The sequence below is a fragment of the Anoplopoma fimbria genome, chromosome 7 (genome assembly GCF_027596085.1).
Source record: "Anoplopoma fimbria isolate UVic2021 breed Golden Eagle Sablefish chromosome 7, Afim_UVic_2022, whole genome shotgun sequence".
In the NCBI taxonomy this organism is placed as follows: Eukaryota; Metazoa; Chordata; class Actinopteri; order Perciformes; family Anoplopomatidae; genus Anoplopoma; species Anoplopoma fimbria.
The window spans coordinates 873,920-893,919 of NC_072455.1; the positions used below are offsets into that span (position 1 = coordinate 873,920).

At 40.4% G+C, this 20,000-nt stretch overlaps 1 protein-coding gene and 3 non-coding genes across 4 annotated transcripts in view; 1 reads left to right on the forward strand and 3 right to left on the reverse strand.

The window, feature by feature from the left end:
- Nucleotides 1-8,231, forward strand: part of LOC129093539 (coiled-coil domain-containing protein 171-like) — an 11,796-nt gene extending 3,565 nt beyond the window's left edge. Inside the window, exons 10-24 of the mRNA XM_054601588.1 lie at nucleotides 114-307; nucleotides 397-542; nucleotides 716-773; nucleotides 1,253-1,420; nucleotides 1,978-2,145; nucleotides 3,080-3,548; nucleotides 4,733-4,852; nucleotides 5,016-5,197; nucleotides 5,806-5,949; nucleotides 6,070-6,249; nucleotides 6,383-6,528; nucleotides 6,622-6,676; nucleotides 7,153-7,284; nucleotides 7,369-7,521; nucleotides 7,867-8,231. Of these exons, the coding sequence (XP_054457563.1) occupies nucleotides 114-307; nucleotides 397-542; nucleotides 716-773; nucleotides 1,253-1,420; nucleotides 1,978-2,145; nucleotides 3,080-3,548; nucleotides 4,733-4,852; nucleotides 5,016-5,197; nucleotides 5,806-5,949; nucleotides 6,070-6,249; nucleotides 6,383-6,528; nucleotides 6,622-6,676; nucleotides 7,153-7,284; nucleotides 7,369-7,521; nucleotides 7,867-8,061 (2,510 nt within the window). The 3' untranslated portion in view covers nucleotides 8,062-8,231. The remainder of the gene's footprint in view (nucleotides 1-113; nucleotides 308-396; nucleotides 543-715; nucleotides 774-1,252; nucleotides 1,421-1,977; nucleotides 2,146-3,079; nucleotides 3,549-4,732; nucleotides 4,853-5,015; nucleotides 5,198-5,805; nucleotides 5,950-6,069; nucleotides 6,250-6,382; nucleotides 6,529-6,621; nucleotides 6,677-7,152; nucleotides 7,285-7,368; nucleotides 7,522-7,866) is intronic.
- On the reverse strand, nucleotides 1,814-1,885 carry trnag-ucc (transfer RNA glycine (anticodon UCC)). The gene has a single exon. It is a non-coding gene; the product is annotated as a tRNA-Gly (tRNA).
- Nucleotides 3,597-3,668, reverse strand: trnag-ucc (transfer RNA glycine (anticodon UCC)). Its single transcript has one exon. It is a non-coding gene; the product is annotated as a tRNA-Gly (tRNA).
- Nucleotides 8,232-19,669: 11,438 nt separating the features above from the next.
- Nucleotides 19,670-19,741, reverse strand: trnag-ucc (transfer RNA glycine (anticodon UCC)). The gene has a single exon. It is a non-coding gene; the product is annotated as a tRNA-Gly (tRNA).
- Between the last annotated feature and the right edge of the window lie 259 nt (nucleotides 19,742-20,000).

The window sequence follows — 20,000 nt, forward strand, 5'->3', positions numbered from 1 at the left end:
ACACACACACACGTACACACCTGTAACCATATAAGAAGGTAACATGTGTGTGCATGATCCTCTGTGATGTGATTTCTCTCTGTGTGTGTGTGTGTGTGTGTGTGTGTGTGTAGGCACTGTTCATCCTGCAAAGCATGATGGGAAGCGGAGTCCCTCTGTTGACGTCCTGCAGCTGCTGAAGACGACGCTCCTCAGACTGGAGACGGCAGACAGACAGGTCCAGGATCTGCTGCCGGCGTCTGAGCGACTCCACGAGGAGAACCAGACGCTCAGACGGCTGACCTCAGATCAGAGCCGACAGCTGGAGGTGAACAGCTGATCCCAGACCAGGAGGAGGAGGAGGAGGAGGAGGAGGAGGAGTAATGACGGTGTTTCTCTTTGGTCTGTCCTCTCCAGGAGTCTCAGCAGCTGTCCGTCAAACTGGAGGAGGAGGCGGGACGACTACGCCAGGAGAGCTCTGATTGGACGACGCTGAGCCGAGGTCTCCGGGCCGAGCTGGAGAGAGAGAGGGAGGAGAGGGAGAGAGAGAAGGAGAGAGAGAGGGAGGAGATGGAGAGAGAGAAGGAGGAAAGGGAGAGAGAGAAGGAGAGAGAGAGGGAGGAAAGGGAGAGAGAGAAGGAGGAAAGGAGAGAGAGGGAGGAAAGGGAGAGAGGGGAGAGAGAGAGGGGGAAAGGGAGAGAGAGAAGGAGAGAGAGAGGGAGGAAAGGGAGCGAGAGGAGGAGAGGACAGCAGAGGTCCAGAAGATAACTGACTACTACCAGCAAGAGTCAAAGGTGAAAATATATACGTTAAACTGTCTCTCTCTCTCTCTCTCCCTGTCTCTCTGTCTCTCTGTCTCTCTGTCTCTCTCTGTCTCTCTCTCTTTTCTCTCTCTGTCTCTGTCTCTGTCTCTCTCTCTCTGTCTCTCTCTTTCTCTCTCTGTCTCTCTCTCCCTGTCTGTCTCTGTCTCTCTCTCTCTCTCTCTCTCCCCTGTCTCTCTCTCTCTCTCTCTCTCCCTGTCTGTCTCTCTTGTCCTCTCTGTGTTGTACTCAGATCAGTGTAACATCATTATATTGTTGTAACATTTAATTAAACTGTGTTTGATGCTGAGAGAACACATTAAAATACCTCATACAGTGTGTGTGTGTGTGTGTGTGTGTGTGTGTGTGTGTGTGTGTGTGTGTGTGTGTGTGTGTGTGTGTGTGTGTGTGTGTGTGTGTGTGTGTGTCTTTATGTGTGTGTGTGTGTGTGTGTGTGTGTGTGTGTGTCTCAGGTCCGTCTGTCCTTCCTCTACCTCGTCTATCAGCGCCTCCTGGCCGGCTGCGTCCTCCTGGATCAGCCCCAGAGCATCCTGGGAGATTTCACCTGGAAGGAGCTGTGTGAGGTCATCACGGAGCAGGTGGACCAGCTGACCTCTGACCTCCGCAGGGCCGAGCACAAGGTGAGCCGAGGACGACAAACAATAATGACAATACCTCGAAGTGAAACTTCTGCGTGCACTGACTGTGTTCGTATCAGTTCGCTGCACCTATTGTATTCGTATTCGTTTACTGCACTTATCCTATTCGTAGTAGTTTGTTGTTGTTTTCGTAGTATTTTGCCTCTGCACTATACTTTTGCTCTGGTTTATGCTTTTAGATGCTTGTTTAAGAAAGGAGATGCACTGATGACTTCTGGTGACTAGTAGTTCTCTTGAATACCTATGTTGAATACACTTCCTGTAAGTCGCTTTGGATAAAAGCGTCTGCTAAATGACTGTAATGGAATGTAATGTAATGTAATGTAATGTAAGAGGAAGCTGACGGAAAATCAACCTCTAAACTTCTAAAAGCTTTGCGTTGGCCGGGAATCGAACCCGGGTCAACTGCTTGGAAGGCAGCTATGCTCACCACTATACCACCAACGCTGATGTTCACATCTGGATACTATGTGACCTGACGCCTCTCTCTCCGTCCCTCCCCCTCTCTCTCTCCCCCCCCCCTCTCTTTCCCTCCGTAGATCGCCCAGCTGCAGGGTGTGTGTGAGAAGAAGAGTGTGTGTGTGCGTGAGCTGCAGCTCAGTCAGGAGTGTGTGTTGTCTCGTCTGGAGGAGAGCGCGAGGAGGAGGGAGGAGGCGTGGAGCAGCCGACACACACACACTGTGACACGTCTGCAGAAAGAGCTGCAGGTAACACACACACACTCACTGTAACACACTCACTCACACACTCACACACACACACACACAGACACACACACTCACACACACACACACAGACACACTGTAACACACACACACACACTGTAACACACACACACTCACTGTAACACACACACTGTAACACACACACACTCACTCACACACACACACACACACACACTGTAACACACACACACTCTGACACACACAAACACACACACTCACTCACACACACACACACACACAGACACACACACACACACACACTCACCCTAACACACTCACTCACACACACACACACATGCACTGTAACACTCACACACACACACACACACACACACACACACACACACACTGTAACACACTCACTCACACAAACACACACTCACCCTAACACACACACACACACACACACACACACACACACACACACACACACACACACACACACACACACACACACACACACACACACACACACACACACACACACACACACTCGTCCCTCAGGCGTCTCTTTGTAAATCTGATCTGCAGTCAGTCTTCTTCTTTGGTGCTGATTCAGCAGAACTGACGATGATGAAGATGAAGGAGGAGGAAGACGGTCCCTTCGGTCCTCTTCCTCATGAAGGGATGAAAGAAAGAGGAAAGATAAAGATAAATACAGGAACGATTTTAAAAAAGTTAAAGTATTTTCAGCTAATTTATTATTATTATTATTATTTTATTTTTAATATTTTCATTATTTTCTACATTAATTTATTTGATGAAAAGTCAGAAAAACAGTAAAACAAAGAAGAAAGAAGTGACGTCAGCTTCTCTCCATAGCAGTAGCAGCAGAGGCTCATGGGTAATGTAGTTATATCCACCACACACTCCTTAATGGTTCCACATTAAACTGGTTTCTCTCTCCGTCCCTCAGCTGAGTCGCTCTCAGTGCGACTCTCTCCGTGACCACGCCTCCTCCCTAGAGCTCCGCGCCTCCTCGCTGACCTCTGACCTCTCCCGGAGCCGCGGGGAGTCGGCCTCCTTCCTGGCGGCGTGCGCCCTGCTGGCCGGCGCTCTGACGCACGGCCACCGCCGCCTCCGTGCTCTCTCCCAGCAGAAAACACTGGTGTGCAGGCGGCTGGCGGAGCGGGAGGAGCTGGAGGAGGAGGTGAGGAGGCTCGCCGGAGCTCTGGGAGGTGAGGAGGAGGAAGATGAAGAGGAGGAGAGGAAGAGGAGGAGGAGGAGGATGGCGGTGAGGAGGTGGAGGAGGAGCGTGTGTGTGGTGATGGCGGTAAAGAGGTGGCGTGCTCTGACACAACAGACCACCGTGTTGTTTCGCCTAGAGACGGGCGTCTGCGTCTGTGGAGGGGTCGCCATGGCAACAGAGGATGCTCCGACCTCAGGTGGGCATCACTTCTTCTTCTTCTTCACATCTGCTTCCAAAAAATGTTTGCGTTGGCCGGGAATCGAACCCGGGTCAACTGCTTGGAAGGCAGCTATGCTCACCACTATACCACCAACGCTGATGTTCACATCTGGATACTGTGGGACGTGACTCCTCTCTCTCTCCCCCTCACTCTCTCTCTATCTTCTTTTTTCTTCTTTTTTTCTTCTTCTTTTTCTTCTTTTTTTCTTCTTCTTCTTCTTCTTCTCCTTCTTCTCTGTCTCTCTCCTCCTCACTCTCTCTCTATCTTCTTTTTCTTCTTGTTTTTTCTTCTCCTTCTTCTCTGTCTCTCTCTCTATCTTCTGTTTTCTTTTTTTCTTCTTTTTTTCTTCTCCTTCTTCTCTGTCTCTCTCCTCCTCACTCTCTCTCTCTCTATCTTCTTTTTCTTCTTGTTTTTCTTCTTCTTCTTCTCTCTCTCTCTATCTTCTGTTTTCTTCTTCTTCTTTTTTTCTTCTTCTTCTTCTCCTTCTTCTCTGTCTCTCTCCTCCTCACTCTCTCTCTATCTTCTTTTTTTCTTCTTTTTTTCTTCTTCTTTTTCTTCTTTTTTCTTCTCCTTCTTCTTCTTCTTCTTCTTCTTCTCCTTCTCTGTCTCTCTCCTCCTCACTCTCTCTCTCTATCTTCTTTTTCTTCTTCTTGTTTTTCTTCTTCTCCTTCTTCTCTGTCTCTCTCCTCCTCACTCTCTATCTTCTTTTTTCTTCTTTTTTTCTTCTCCTTCTTCTTCTCCTTCTTCTCTGTCTCTCTCCTCCTCACTCTCTCTATCTTCTTTTTTCTTCTTTTTTTCTTCTTTTTTCTTCTTTTTTCTTCTCCTTCTTCTTCTCCTTCTTCTCTGTCTCTCTCCTCCTCACTCTCTCTCTATCTTCTTTTTTCTTCTTTTTTTCTTCTTCTTCTTCTTCTTCTTCTTCTCCTTCTCTGTCTTCTCCTCCTCATCTCTCTCTATCTTTTTTCTTCTCCTTCTTCTCCTTCTCTCCTGATCTTCTCTCTCTCCTCCTCACTCTCTCTCTCTATCTTCTTTTTCTTCTTCTTGTTTTTCTTCTTCTTGTTTTTCTTCTCCTTCTTCTCTTCTTCTCCTTCTTCTTCTTCTTCTTCTTCTTTTTCTTCTTCTCCTTTAAATTTGTGTTTCAGATAAAGATGATGATGATGAAGATGATGATGAAGATGATGAAGGTGTTAAAGGGGCGTGTTCTCGCTGGCTCCGCTCTCAACGTCTCTCCTCCATCATTCTGTCCTCCATGGCCGACCTACAGGGGGCGCTAGCATACACCGGTAACACACACACACACACACACACACACACACACACACACACACACACACACACACACACACACACACACACACACACACACACACACACGCCGTGTATTTACTCATTTATGAATGTGTTCTTGTACAGATTGTTAAGTTATTTCTGCCTCTGACTCTCTAGGCTCCGCCCCTCCAGACGTGATGTCAGCGGCCCGCTCCGCTCTGTCCCGCCTCCTGGATCGGCTTCTCGACCAATCAGACGCTGCGTCCAGTTTGTCTCCCAGCAGAGTGGACGAGGACAATCTGAAAGGCCGGCTGGGACTCGGACTGAGTAGAGGGACGCCTCCACGGCCGAACATGAAGGTCACACACACATACATACACACTCTGAAAATATATTTGTAATTTTGTATCTTTTCGTAGATTCTGACTATTTTATTTATTTATTTATTTATTTTTTACCTCATAAGATTTTAAGCATGTAGCCTCTGATAATTTATTTGAATTTATATTAATAAAAATAAATAACAAAATAGGAACAACATGAAGCTTTTTGGAGTGTATCCTCTGATTATTTTTCATATTTTTGTATTTATTCATATATTCATCAAAAAGCTTAGAGTTTAGACTCTGATTCTTCTTCAAATATTTTTTACTTTTTATATTATTTTTTTAATTTATTAACCACATGAAGCTTTTAAGCGAGTAGCCTCTGATTATTGTTATTATTTTAGTATTTATTAATATATTTATCACAAAGCTTTTAAGAATTTAGTCTCAGATTGTTTCCTAGAATCTTTTTATTTTTGTAATTAATTAACTATATGACCTTTTTAAGTGTGCAGCCTCTGATTTTTCGTATTTTCTCATTTATTAATATATCTGACAGTGGATCTTAATGTGACAGCTGTTATAGCATCTTTCTGTCAGTGTGTTTCATCTTCACCAGCTGACCTTTGACCTCCCACCAGGCGCTGGTGTCCGGCCTCCAGCAGCACTTCCTGCTCTTCAGCCAACGGCTACACTCGGCCGAGGTGGAGAGGCGGAGCCTGAGGCTGGAAGTGGCCAATCTGAAGAGAGGACGGCGGCAGGACAGAGAGGACACCTGCAGGACGGTGAGGCTCGACACACACACACACACACACACACACCTGTACTGTCTGTCTGATGAACACACACTCCTGACTGTGTCTGTGTGTGTGTGTGTGTGTGTGTGTGTGTGTGTGTGTGTGCAGGTCCCAGTGCAGCGGTTCCACAGTGTGTGTGTGGAGCTCCGTCAGGCGCTGAGCAGGGAACAGGAAGCCCAGTCGCTGATCCAGGAACAGACCGACCGGCTTCACACACTGCAGCTCAGAGTCAACACACACACCGCCGAGCACAACGACACACAGCGCACACTGAGCGCCACCACACAGGTAGCTTTGAAAATGCTTTATTTACACTGACATTTACCTGTTGCAGCAGGAGAATCAGCTGATGGAGCAGGTAATATAAGGTCTCGTATGACAGGTGATCATATTAACATGCTAACACGTCCCCTCCCTCCAGTCTTTGTTGGAGGCTCGGCAGGAGGTGAGTCGGAAGGAGCGCTCGCTGAGGATTCTGGGTAAGCACCTGTCGGGGGTTCAGAAGGAGAGGAGGCAGCTGGAGGAGAGACTGCAGCGGGTGGAGGACGAGCTGAGGGACGCCGACAGGTAACGGACACCTTTTTATATTTTAATCATGTCGTCATCGTCTGCTTTAATATATTATTTAGTTTATTTATTATATTTTTCTTTCTTTTCTAGACGTAAAGATTATCTGATCAGCAACATGAAGGCTGCAGAGAAGAGTTACAAAGAGGTGAAGACACGTAATATATAATATATGTGTGTGTATATATGTGTGTTTATATTTATATATGTGTATATATTTATATATGTGTTTATATTTATATATGTGTATATATTTATATATGTGTGTGTATATGTGTATATATTATATATATGTGTATATATTTATATATGTGTGTGTATATGTGTATATATTTATATATGTATATATTATATATGTGTATATATTATATATGTGTGTATATATTTGTATATATTTATATATATGTGTATATATTTGTATATATTTATATATGTGTGTATATATTTGTATATATTTATATATGTGTTTATATGTATATATGTGTATAAATGTGTATTTATGTATATGTGTGTATACATGTGTGTATATGAATATAAATATATACGTATGCATATATATATTTATATTTATAAACACAGAACACCTACATTTACACATCTGGTAACATGCTGTGTCGTCTTCAGGTCAGAGAGATTCTCGTCCAATCACGTCGCTCCCAGTCAGCTCCGCCCCGCCCCCTTCCATTACCCAGGGAACACCTGGAGCTGAGTGCAGCAGAGAGCATCATGGGAGCTCCTGAGGTTGCAGCGTGCCAGGTTTTTAAACCTCATTCATGCATTCATTCATTCATTCATTCATTAATTCATTCACTAATTCCTCCCTCCTCTCTCTCTCTGCAGAGTCTCCTCTCCTCCGTCTCTCAGCTCTGTCTCACCTGCAGCTCCAGGATCGATTGGCTGGAGCAGGAAGTCTCCGCCTACCGAGGTCATGTGACCGCGCTGCGCGGCGAGCTGCAGGACGCCTGTCTCCGTGACAACCTCGCATACGTCCCTGTGAGACACTCACTAATTTTCTCCTTATTCACATCATCCTGCATTTATTATTTTTAAGTACATCAGAAAATATATATGTTTTTTATTATAACATATTTATTTATTTATTTTATTTATTTTATTTATTTTATTTATTTTATTTATTTTATTTATTTTATTTATTTGTATGTTTTCTTTCCTATGTAGCAAATTGGGACTACAATCTAAATTTGGTTGTGCAACCATGTCATATATTGACAAATAAAACCCCTTGTCGTTTGTAATACTATAACATAATAATAATATATAAAAGAAACAATAATAAATAAATAAACATCCAATAATTACATTTTTTCCTTGTTTCAGGCAGCTGAGTTTGCTGAAAGGATTATATTGGCTGACGTGGAAGTCCCTCAACCTGTCCCCGTCTCTGATTTGTTGAAGGAGCCATCAGTCTGTTTAAGCCCCGCCCCCTCACAGACAAACCTCTTCAAACCCCTCAAGAGTCCCAGAACGAGGGAGAAGAAAGCCTCGAAGAAGAGCAGAGGAGGAAGGAGATAAATGTGTGAGATATCTCTGAAGTCTGAATCAGGATGAGGACGAGGTTTTGAGTTTTAGAACATTCTGGAAACGTTTTTAAATAGTCCTGGAAACATGTGGAGACAATCAGAAGAGTGTTGATCTTTAACAGCTGGTTGGCGGCGGACGACTGAAGGCCAGATGGTCGTGTGTGTGTGAGTGTGTGTGTGTGTGAGAGTGTGTGAGTGTGTGTGTGTGTGTGTGTGTGTGTGTGTGTGTGTGTGTGAGTGTGTGTGTGTGTGTGAGTGAGTGAGTGAGTGAGTGAGTGAGTGGTGTGTGTGTGTGTGTGTGAGAGTGTGTGAGTGTGTGTGTTTGTGCTATGAGTTGGTTTCAATAAAATATTTCTGCTCTTGTACTCGTAAACTTTGACCAAGTTTGTGTGTTTGTTTGTTTTTTAAAGAAAGAAAAATGTAGAGCTAGTAACGTTAGCAGCACCGCTAACGAACCGAGGTTCAGTTCAGTAACATTATGGTGCGTTCAGGCTCTGCTCAGTTAAAATTAGTATTGTGTGAAGGTAAATCATGATGATGTGTTCACATGTTATCTGTAAAATGTAGCGTTGGTGATAAACTAGAATGAATCCAGTAGTTTGAAGGAGATGTTTTCACATTAATATAAAATAGATGTTAGAGATTATAATATATCATTAAAACTATTAATGACTATAGGTTACAGATTACTTTTATTCAACCTAGTTCAAACTGACTTAAGATACTCAAGACACTCTACATAGCGAGCAAAACACACTCGCTAATCTAAGACAGTTCAGCATTTTTAATATTAATGTGCAAGCTTGACACCCTCAATACTCACTTATTGTAAGTCGCTTTGGATAAAAGCGTCTGCTAAATGACTGTAATGTAATGTACTCACCACGGATACTGACTGTTTGCACACAGTGGCTGCATATCTTGAATTCAATCCTTCAAGTCCTTTCCCCAAAGTTAATGTCCAAGTATAATCACATCTATCATTGACTTCACCTGTTCTTTCTGCCACAATGTCAGCACTGAAGGGAAAACGTTCTCTGGTGTCTGGAATGACAACTGACAGCAGCAGAGAGGACAACATTTTTAAAGTTTGACAGCAACAATGTGATTGGCTGAAGGAAACCGTGGTTGAATTCTGGTTGGTTAACTTTAAACAGGCCCTATTATGCTATTTTATTAGCTTGCATGAGGTGACGTGAAAGCAGAGTGAAGGTGGTCAAGTTAATCATAGCAAAGGATAGGATAGGGTCTCGATAGATCACAGAAAAGGATGAGGGGGGTCTCGATAGACCGCAAAACAGGATAGCGCGGGTCCACAGAAAGGTCTGGTGTGATATCAACAGATCATGGAATTGATAGCAGGGGTCTCAGGATAATTGGGGTCAAGTTAGAGCACAAAACAAGATAGCGGGGGTCTCGACAGACCGCAGAACAGGATAGCGGTGGTTTCGGCAGACCCCAGAACTGGATAGTTGGGTCAGTTAAGACTACAAAACAGTATAGTTGGGTCGAGTTAGACCAGAGAAAGGCTATAGGAGTCAGACAGAAGACAGTCACCCTATACTTGGGAATAAGAGGACCAGGTCGATTCGACTGGGAAATGACAAACGGTCATATTAGACCAGCAAGTTGAGGACACGGTCATGTTAGACCAGGGAATACCAGTCTCTCTCCTTCTGTCTCTCCCCCCTTTAGAGGGGTGATTGTGGTGGGGGGGTCTTCAATCTTCTATCGGTAAGAGAAGAATAAAAACATCACAATAAAACTGGACATCAGATCAAACCTAACAAGTCTTCCACTAACCTGCATTGTGTTTTCCAGTCAGAGAGTAACAGGGTTTTATCTTGTATGCTTGAAGGGGTTGAGGTCCAAAGATTTCAGGATGAACAGTTTGCAGGACAGTCCAGTTTGACGAAGAACAACAAATCAGACTTCACGTGTCAGGACTCAGGATGGATAACTCTTGATATTATTGGTGTAAATTTACCACAATTCATGGCGAGACCATGGCGAAAGATGAAGTGATATTTATTTCAAGTTTACCGAGTGATTTTGGTTTTGGTTTGTTTGCAAGATGAACTTGTTATTGATGAGCTAATATAAATTTCTCCCACAGTAACATTTGTTCTGAATGTAACCACAACAAAGTCCGGACTGGAAACTTGTTGTTTGAAGTCTGTGTGGCACATGCAGCATGGGGAGGTTATTTTTCATAATTCTCATGCATTGCAACAGCCCCAACGTACATGTTAGCATGTTAGCATGTTAGTGTGAGTAGCTCAAGCTACGCCTGCGTCACAACGTGGTAGAGAAGCTAGCGGGCCTGTAGAAACTTGTTGAGCCCGCGTATGTAGTTTTGACTTTACGCCAGAATGGGAGAAAGAAGGAGATTTTCTTTCCCATCACTGCTGTTTAATCAACGAATGTTAGAATGACATATTAGCATTACAAGCATGGTAGCATGTTAGCTCCTAGCATAGCTTCAAGCAGCCACGTGGAGCCGGACTGCAGGACTACAGGCTAACGATTAGTTTTATGCCAGTGGAACGAGGCAGGCAGTGAATAGATAACAAAATAAAAGCCGATGAAAGAGTGGATGAATCAACGGTGCAGTTATTATTGTTATTATTGCCAATAATACGTATAATTGATGAAGAACAACAAATCAGACTTCACGTGTCAGGACTCAGGATGGATAACTCTTGATATTATTGGTGTAAATTTACCACAATTCATGGCGAGACCATGGCGAAAGATGAAGTGATATTTATTTCAAGTTTACCGTGTGATTTTGGTTTTGGTTTGTTTGCAAGACGAACTTGTTATTGATGAGCTAATATAAATTTCTCCCACAGTAACATTTGTTCTGAATGTAACCACAACAAAGTCCGGACTGGAAACTAGTAAAGGTTAGTCAAGACTCATACACACCTGTGTGGCATTTATGGAAGTTTCATGTATTGATGTGGGGAAATGTCTCGATGTTCTCATCACTCCTCATGTTTTCACTTATTTTAAAGTCACATGCTTCATTCTTTCCTTTGCACTTTGTCCTGTTTTGTTTGTATCAATGCATCAACTTTTCAGAACAAATTCTGTAGATAATAGGTCTCATATCAGATTTGGCTGAACTTTAAGATAATATTTTTTAACACGGAAAGAGGATTTTGTCCCCTATTTCTTTCATAAAAAAAAGATATCTTCAGGGCCTGCATGAACAGTAGGAACAATTACAGCAGCCAGAACTAGTTTCACTTCACATGTCGACTTGTCAGTGATGTTTTTAAAGTGACATGAAACAATGTCCTTAAACCTGTTATGCAAATTATTCGAGCTGAGAATAAAAAAATGTGCCCTGACAAGCACAAATCAACAAACAGTGTCAAGCTCAAGGAACAGATGAGACATGAACAAAGCGCATTCGAGAGAGACCGCTCACTTTAAGATCACGTAACACGTAACACGTAACACGCGTTCTCTACGTCAGGGGGCGTAGAGACGTTTTAGCTACAGATATTCTACAAGAATCAATTAGTATTTCTTGTTGATTGTTTGAAGTCTGTGTGGCACATGCAGCATGGGGAGGTTATTTTTCATAATTCTCTCATGCATTGCAACAGCCCCAACGTACATGTTAGCATGTTAGCGTGTTAGTGTGAGTCGCTCAAAGCCTGCGTCACAGCGTGGTAGAGAAGCTAGCAGGCCTGTAGAAACTTGTTGAGCCCGCGTATTTGAGGAATGTAGATTTGACTTTACGCCAGAATGGGAGACAGAAGGAGATTTTCTTTCCCATCACTGCTGTTTAATCAACGAATGTTAGAATGACATATTAGCATTACAAGCATAGTAGCATGTTAGCTCCTAGCATAGCTTCGAGCAGCCTGGTGGAGCCGCTAGCAGGACTGCAGGCTAACGATTGGCTAAAATATGAAGAGTTGTATGCCAGTGGAACGAGGCAGGCAGTGAATAGATAACAAAATAAAAGCCGATTAAAGAGCGGACGAATCAACGGTGCAGTTGTTATTGTTATTATTGCCAATAATACGACGGTTATGCAAGACGGAGTAGAGAAGGAGGAGCGACTGAGAGAGAGAAATATCCACTCGTGGTTATTTTAGTAGCAACAACAACAGAAATCTAACAGTTTCAATGTTGTCTTTTTTTTACATCTTTTCAAACCCAACTGTGTTTAAATGAGCCATTGATTTAATTTGTTACCAACGTTGAGAATAAGTTATTTTAATGTTTCCTGTGTCAGGCTTCAATTTTATCTTCAACATCTTGTCTGTTATATATGTTTGAATTTGTGTCTTTTTCTTTAGACCAAACGTGCCAAAGTGACTCCACTGGTCTTGACTTCAGGTAATATCTTTAAACGTGGTATCAACCTCTCTCTCTGGTTCAGCTTTAATATCTTTACTTTCTTGCTTTGGAACTCGTTTTTCCTTTTTCTTTTCTGCTCATCTCTGGCTAAAGAATTAAAGCTCTGTCCCTCTATTTACTCTCTTTTTCATGGGGCACAACAATGTCAACCTTTGGGCTATTTGGAACAAGCTGAAGTCGACAGGGGTGTGTTATTTGAATCTATCTTATTTAATTCTCTAACATGTGGACTTTACTCCTTTATTATCAATCCGTCCATCTTCTAAACAACTTGTCTTCTGCAAGTCCCTGCAAGTTGATTTTAAAAACATTCTGAAAGAAACTGGAAGTATTGGTTGCCTCAAAATAGTAAAACAAAATAATCTAAAAACCTGTAACTCATGCAAGTCATTTGTCTTTTTTTAACCCACAAACATCTGCTGATGGTGTTACGGTTGACTTTTCCACAAAGCACCAATTAATTGAGACTTGTGTTTTCATTAACCTGTAAGTAAACTGTGGTTTCAGTCCATTTCACTAACTATGAAAATTCAATTCTGTTGCTTAAAGTTAAAGCTGATTTGAAGGCTTTGAATCGTACTAGTGAGCAGAGAGCATCTTCACCTCTGGTCTCATGATCTTCATGTAAAGATGGAAGGAAAGAAACTAAAAGGTGGATAAAATAAAATAAAAGTGGAGTAAAATAATTAAACAAAGGTAAAGTAAGGAGTTCATAGAGACAATGAGGCATCGCCCAGCTGCTCCGAAAGACTAGGGGATTCTGCAGAAGTAGGCGCAGGAAACTGTTGCATAAAAGCCCCTTACAATGCTAAATATGAAGTGAGATAATCTATACATCAGCAAACAACTAGCATGTAAAGATATAGTAGGTAATGTCCAGAGCAAAACCCTGAGCAGGATATGAAGCCACTCTTCCTCTGTGTTTGTTGTCATCAGAGCTTCTCTGGGATTTGTCTACGTTTTGCTGCTTCGGCTGACTTCGTGTTTGGAAGCGTCTGCGCTGCTCTCATCCAGCTGTTACACCTGACCACGACGTCTCTGCACACAGCATTGTCGTGGAAGCTGAACCCCCCCTCAGGTAAACACGGTCAGCACTGTTGTAGTTATTTGCACTGTTAGCACCGTTAGCTGCTAGCACATTCCTTCAATCACGGATATGTTCTGTTCTCCCGCTGCTCTGTAAACTGGGGATGCTGCAGAAGAAGATGCAGGAAACTGTTGCAATAAAAGTCCCTCAAAAGTGTTACATTTGAAATTGAAGTTTCAGGGTTTTTTTTACCTGAAGAAGAAGCTCTGTGAGGTTTAACTGTCTGATGTCTCCTCTCACAGTTAAGACATGAACTTCATAATCCTGCTGCTCATCGGTCTGACCTCCTGTGGTGAGCTTCCACCTTTAGTTCATTATCCAGATTCAACATATGGACCTCTCTTCTGCTTCATTTCTCTCTCTTTCTTTTACAGTGGCCTCTTCTATCACCACCAGTGTTCATGGCAGATCAGCGATGACTAACCTTAACATGTCAAACATAATCAGAATTCACTGTTGGGCCTTGAATAAATCAAATGAGTGTTTATATGCTATGAAAGATGGTGTGATGTCTCCAATCGCTGAGAAGTTTAAAAAACGAGTGGAGTACAAAAATGGCCTCCTTAAGTTGTCAAACTACACAGAGGATGACGCAGGAGAATACAAGTGTAATTATGCCAATCAAACAGAGGGCAAGACAGGTGAGTTGACTCCATCAAGCTCTTTAATTCAAATGAAAACATGTAAATATTACTGCAACACTAAAACAGATTTACCCCACAGATAGTTTTTATTGGCCCTGGCCCCCGACCAACGATAAAAACACCAGTAACATCACCACATCAGCATCTGGAGCTCTTGGAGGTCAGTCGACACGGTGAACAGCTATTATGTAGAAATAATTCAGTTTTCACATCCGTGAAATCTGATTTTAATAACTGAAATTAGTGCTTGGCAGTAGAAACAAAAAGGAAAATCTAACCTCCATCATATACACGACAACACAACATCACTCTATCTGGTGACCCTTTATCACGTGTTTATAAAAGCAACACCACCCATCCAATTAATATCACAATTATAACATCTGCTGAAGAGGAGTTTTACGTGTTCAGGAGCCAAGTGATGCACTGCAGGATTCATTAATCATTTTCAAAATGTTCTCCAACTGTTGCTGAATTTGCTTAAATGTTCTTGCTTTGAGGATCCACCTCTGATGAGGTGATGCTTCAGATATCAGAGACAAATGTGCCTTTTTTTGTCCCCCAACAGGTACAAAGCCGACACCGGGGGATCCAAGTGAGGGGACTGGAAAACTAAGCACAGGAGCTACAGTTGGTATAGCTGTAGCTGTTATAGCTGTAGCTGCTGTAGTTGTAGCTGTTATAGCTGTTATAGCTGTAGCTGCTGTAGTTGTCCTTTTCATATTTCGAAAACAACTAGTAAATTGCTGTAAAACTCAAGGACTTCAACAACCTAGAGGTATATTTGTTTTGGTTTTTATAGTTGAACTGTTTAACGTGTGTTTGTGTTTGTATGTGACATTTCTTGATCTTCTTCCTGCAGATCAACACCAGAATGGTGAAGATAGTGAGCTTGATGAAGTTGTGATCCCTTTCCTCCCTGCTCAGGACCAAGATTGAAGTTGCTTGAAGGAGCTCACACGATTATGAATACAATCATCTCAGCCAGTCCTCTGCACCCACTGGCTGAATGAAGGAGGTTGTGTCTCTGATATGAAGTATTTGATGCTATGAGCTCGTCAGAAATCACCATCTTGTCATGGTGAGTCCTCTTTAATCTTCTAGTTTTGGTTTTATGGCACATTGACTGTTTGGTTTACTCTCACCGCTCTCATCGAGTATCGGGATATTTACCGTATAAAACATTTTCACTCAGTCAAATATTTCAATTGTCTCTATTTGAGATCCTCATAGTTCCTCTAACGTTAGCCTGTTAGCTCTGAACCCATGACAATGCTAATGTTACTCAGTGTCTGATGGAAGTGTAAGTAGGCGAGTCCTTCAAGTTAAAAAAAACCTGTTACAAATCACCAATAAGAAAAGAAAGATTGGAACCAAAATATTGATTTATAGTTTATAGTACAATTTACATTTAATTAAAGATAATCAAAGAGAACGGAAGTCAATAACAATAAATCGAGAGAGTAGGATTATAAAATTTTGGAGTCATCTGTGTTACGTCAGTTTTCTACTCAGACCATTTTTATAAAATAAAAAAAATAAAAATAATTGTATTTCCTTTATTTTACTTTTGAGCAACAAAAAGGGTGACTGTTGCCCCGTGTGGAAATCAAAAGACTTGAACTGTGTTGTGGCAGAAATGCAGTGAAGAGTCGAGACGCGATGAAACAACTGGAGCACAGGTTGAGTTTGAGTGATGTTGGTGTTGGCACATATTGCCATTACAATGTGTTTTCACAGCAAGCATACGCCACGCTTTTAAAATTCCCACGAAAATATTCCCTCCTATTTCCTTTCTGGGAATTATTTCCCATAATTTACTGAGGGGATTTTTTCGTTGGTTTGTCGTGTGTGTATGTGTGCGTTGATGGAATTACAGTAAAAAAATATATATATATCAATGTTACTTACAATAATTATAAGATGGGGAAATTATAATAACAGTCATGATTGAAAGCAAACAATGAAAAAAAATAAAAATAAACAGCAATAATTGTAATAATTATTAAAAGTAATAGTGGTAAATAATAATAAAAACATAAAAAATTACAGTCTTACACCTGCAACCTTGTGGCCATGGACGTGTTTTGAGAAAACAGGCCAGACATTAAAGGGCCATCCCTCCAATAAAAAGAACAACATGCATATATTAAAACGATGTGACTGCATTGTTTGTTGTCATTTTGTCTATTTTTGCAGTTGTTTAGTGTCTCTTTGTTTGCAGGTCAGATAACCAATTATTAATCTTCCCTTACCTGCTCATAAAATTAGTTTGAATGCATAACAGTGCATGTGTTTGTCTATAATGCCAAAGGTTAAAGGTGCATTTCTAGTCTCTTTTCTTTTTCCTGAATAATATTTAGTGCAGGAAACAATGTAAACATTACAGTAATCAAAGTGTAAACAAAGTTGCGTATGCATTTTTCATAATTTAAATAATGTGACCTTGTTCTTTATGTCGAATCTTTCTAATTTTCTTTTTTAATGATTATTTTAAATCAATACATTCCATTACACATGATGATAGGAATGAATAAATTAATACTTTTTTCCAGAGCTGACTTTTTATATACAAAAACACGATGCAGAGTCCAACAAAAATTTTAAAAATCACTGACAAAAACATTTACTATAAATCAGAGGTAGATTTCATGCAATACTTACTCTCTTAATCATCATAACTTAGCTTAGAATGCAGCTTTAGAAATGCAGACTTTGTATCAGACACAAAGAAACATTTGGCATTAATTTGGAATTGTTTTTCTATCCAGTCGGTGAATCTAAGGGTGATATTTAATCTCCTTTTAGCTTTCAGTCGTCTTCTGAGGAAACATCCGGCTGGTTAACTGTTAGAGGAACTTTAACTCTGATGTTTGGTGATGAGAGCGGTGGGTGACCCAGCGTTGTGGGTGGTTTCAGTCAGTGCAGGACATCATACTGATTCATGTGGTATAGCACTTTTTATTTCTAACAGAATATTGTTTTTTCATGAGCCAACACATCAAACCAAAGCTGAGATCAAAACTCCAGATAGAAAAACCATTAAGTATATTTAGAGGGGACATGTGTTGTGGCAGAAATGCAGTGAAGAGACAAGATGCAGTTCTTAAAGTTTGCAATCAGCAGGGATACTTTATTGCAGACAAGCTTACAACAAAAGTCCGACACGTTAGTTCTTACATGATATCTTATAGACTCCCTTACATCACTGTCAGCCAATCACGTCTTGTCGATTGGACCATAACAAAGCACATCTGGCCTTTCACTCGCGTTCTGTTTTCCTTCTTTGTGTCAGGTCATGGTAACCTCCTTGACAGGACAAGTGATACTTGTACAGGAAATGGCATGTCTTTACCATTCCTTATGGGAACGGCTTGTGTCCCTCATTCCCACAGATGATCTTATGAAACTAGTTATAGAGTTCAACATAACACGTTTTATAAACTTGTATAAAGTTGTATATTAGATAGATTTTCCTCAACACGTTGTACTCTTCTCTCTCATGGTTATAACTTTTCAACACATGAGTAAATAACCCAGATAATTGTACATTTACAAATTTATACCCACAACTTTTTTTTGGTTTTAAATAATTAGACGTAGCCACAGCCGTTCTCAGTGAATTAGTTATACTTTCTGTTTTTTCTGCACTATGTTGCAGTTTGCACAATAATTATTGTTCTGCAACTGTTTCTTGCATTCTGATTTATACATATGTTGAATATGCAAAGCTGCCTTCCGTTTATACATATTGACAAAAAAAAAAAAAATTCTATGTACTCCTGACTGGAGAATAATCATGCAAAAAAATATATATACCTTGTGAAGCCCACAGATTTGTGAAAAAAATCCCATGACAATGTTTTTTGGTCAAACCGTCCAACACTCTTCTCAGGAGAAAATCAGGAGGTTCTTTGAGGTTCTGAAACTCATGTCTTCCTTTCCTTAGAATAGATGGATTGATCCTGCAAATGTGCCATAAAACCACAACTATGAGGTAAAAAAGACGTAACGGCTCAGCTTGTTGCTGCTGTTGTTCAGCACTTTAAGTGTTTATGTTTTTCCTCTCGGCTCTCGGCTCCAGCACCCCTGCAACCCTTAACTGGATAAGAATATATAAGAAAATATGAAGACGGGTTTACACTTGATTGCTGTACTTGTTTACATTGATTGAAGAATTAACTGATTGAAAAATTAACTGATTGAAGAATTAACTGACTGCTGCCTTAATTAAGCTATGTGAATGTATTGAGTCCTGGTGAACATGTAGGAACAGTTTGAACACGTGTTTCTTTTATGAATCAATTAATGTCTCAACATTCATTTCAATTTAATTGAGAACAGATTTGTTCGTGTTTTAAAGAATGTATTTTGGTTTATCTTTAAAAATCTTTAAATAAATTGGGAAACAAAGTGTTTTCTCCCCGTGACTTTAACTGTAGTGTGGCTGAAGGTGCAGTGCTTTGTGATGAACCTCCACCTCTCAAACACTAGGTGTCCCTGTTCGTTTGGGCTTTTCCACAAGCACAACATGAGACAGATGGATGTTTCAAAAGGTCACTAAAACAAATGTTCCTGAATCTCATGTAGATGTTATTATCATTATTGTTGTTTTATATGTTTTATTATTGATAATTAGAACAATATTGCAACAATAGTATAATTTTACTATACTGAAATAATGTAAAAATATTGATGTATTAAATGATATTGCTTTATTTAATCAATTATACCATAAACTTAAAATATTAAATACTATTGCTTTATTGAATTAATAAAATACAAAGTATTACAATTTTATATTATATTGCTATATTGAATTTAAAAGACCATACAAAATATATCAATATTCAATTATATTGCTTTATTTAATGAATAATACAAAATATTAGAATATTAAATGATATTGCCATATTGAATTAATAATACCATAAAAGATATATCAATATTAAATGATATGCTATGTGTAATTAATAATACCAAATACAATAACACATTACATTATATTGCTATATTTAATTAATAAAAGCATAGAACAAATATCAATATTAAATAATATTGCTATATTTAATTAATAAAAGCATAGAACAAATATCGACTCTAGCAAAGCTAAAATAATGTATTAATCTCTGCAGAACTGATCTGCAAACAAAGCTACTCATCTGATTAAAATGACAAATTAAATACCTATCTAAACACGTCTAATATACATGTGACTTATCACATTACTCAAATATGACCAAGAAGTTTTCAACAAATGACACAAAACATTTATGGCAGAGAGATGAAGGATGTGAGCAGTAAACAACGTGCTCCATAAACAGGATAACGTCTGACTCTCCCTTGTTTTTACTCTGTGTCCCCACTTCTACTTGTGTCTCCAGGGTCCCCACTTTGCCTCTGTGTAGGTATGAGTGTGTGAAGCCACCTTATTATTAGTATATAATGGAATTCAACATGTGAGAGAAATCTGCTTCTAAAAACTTTGCGTTGGCCGGGAATCGAACCCGGGTCAACTGCTTGGAAGGCAGCTATGCTCACCACTATACCACCAACGCTGATGTTCACATCTGGATACTATGTGACGTGTTTCCTCTCAAAATTGAAAACACAATCATAGAAATGGAACACACCATATGAATGACAACGACTCTGGAGAATGAGCCATTTCTCCTTTTGTAAAATGTCTCAGTGTAGGCCGACTTTTTTCATAGTCAAACATAAAACAGCACACAAATATGCAGCAAAAAAAGTTTTATTTGGGTACACACAGAGAACAGTACAGTACTGTAAACCGGCCTGACGGTCTGGACGTTC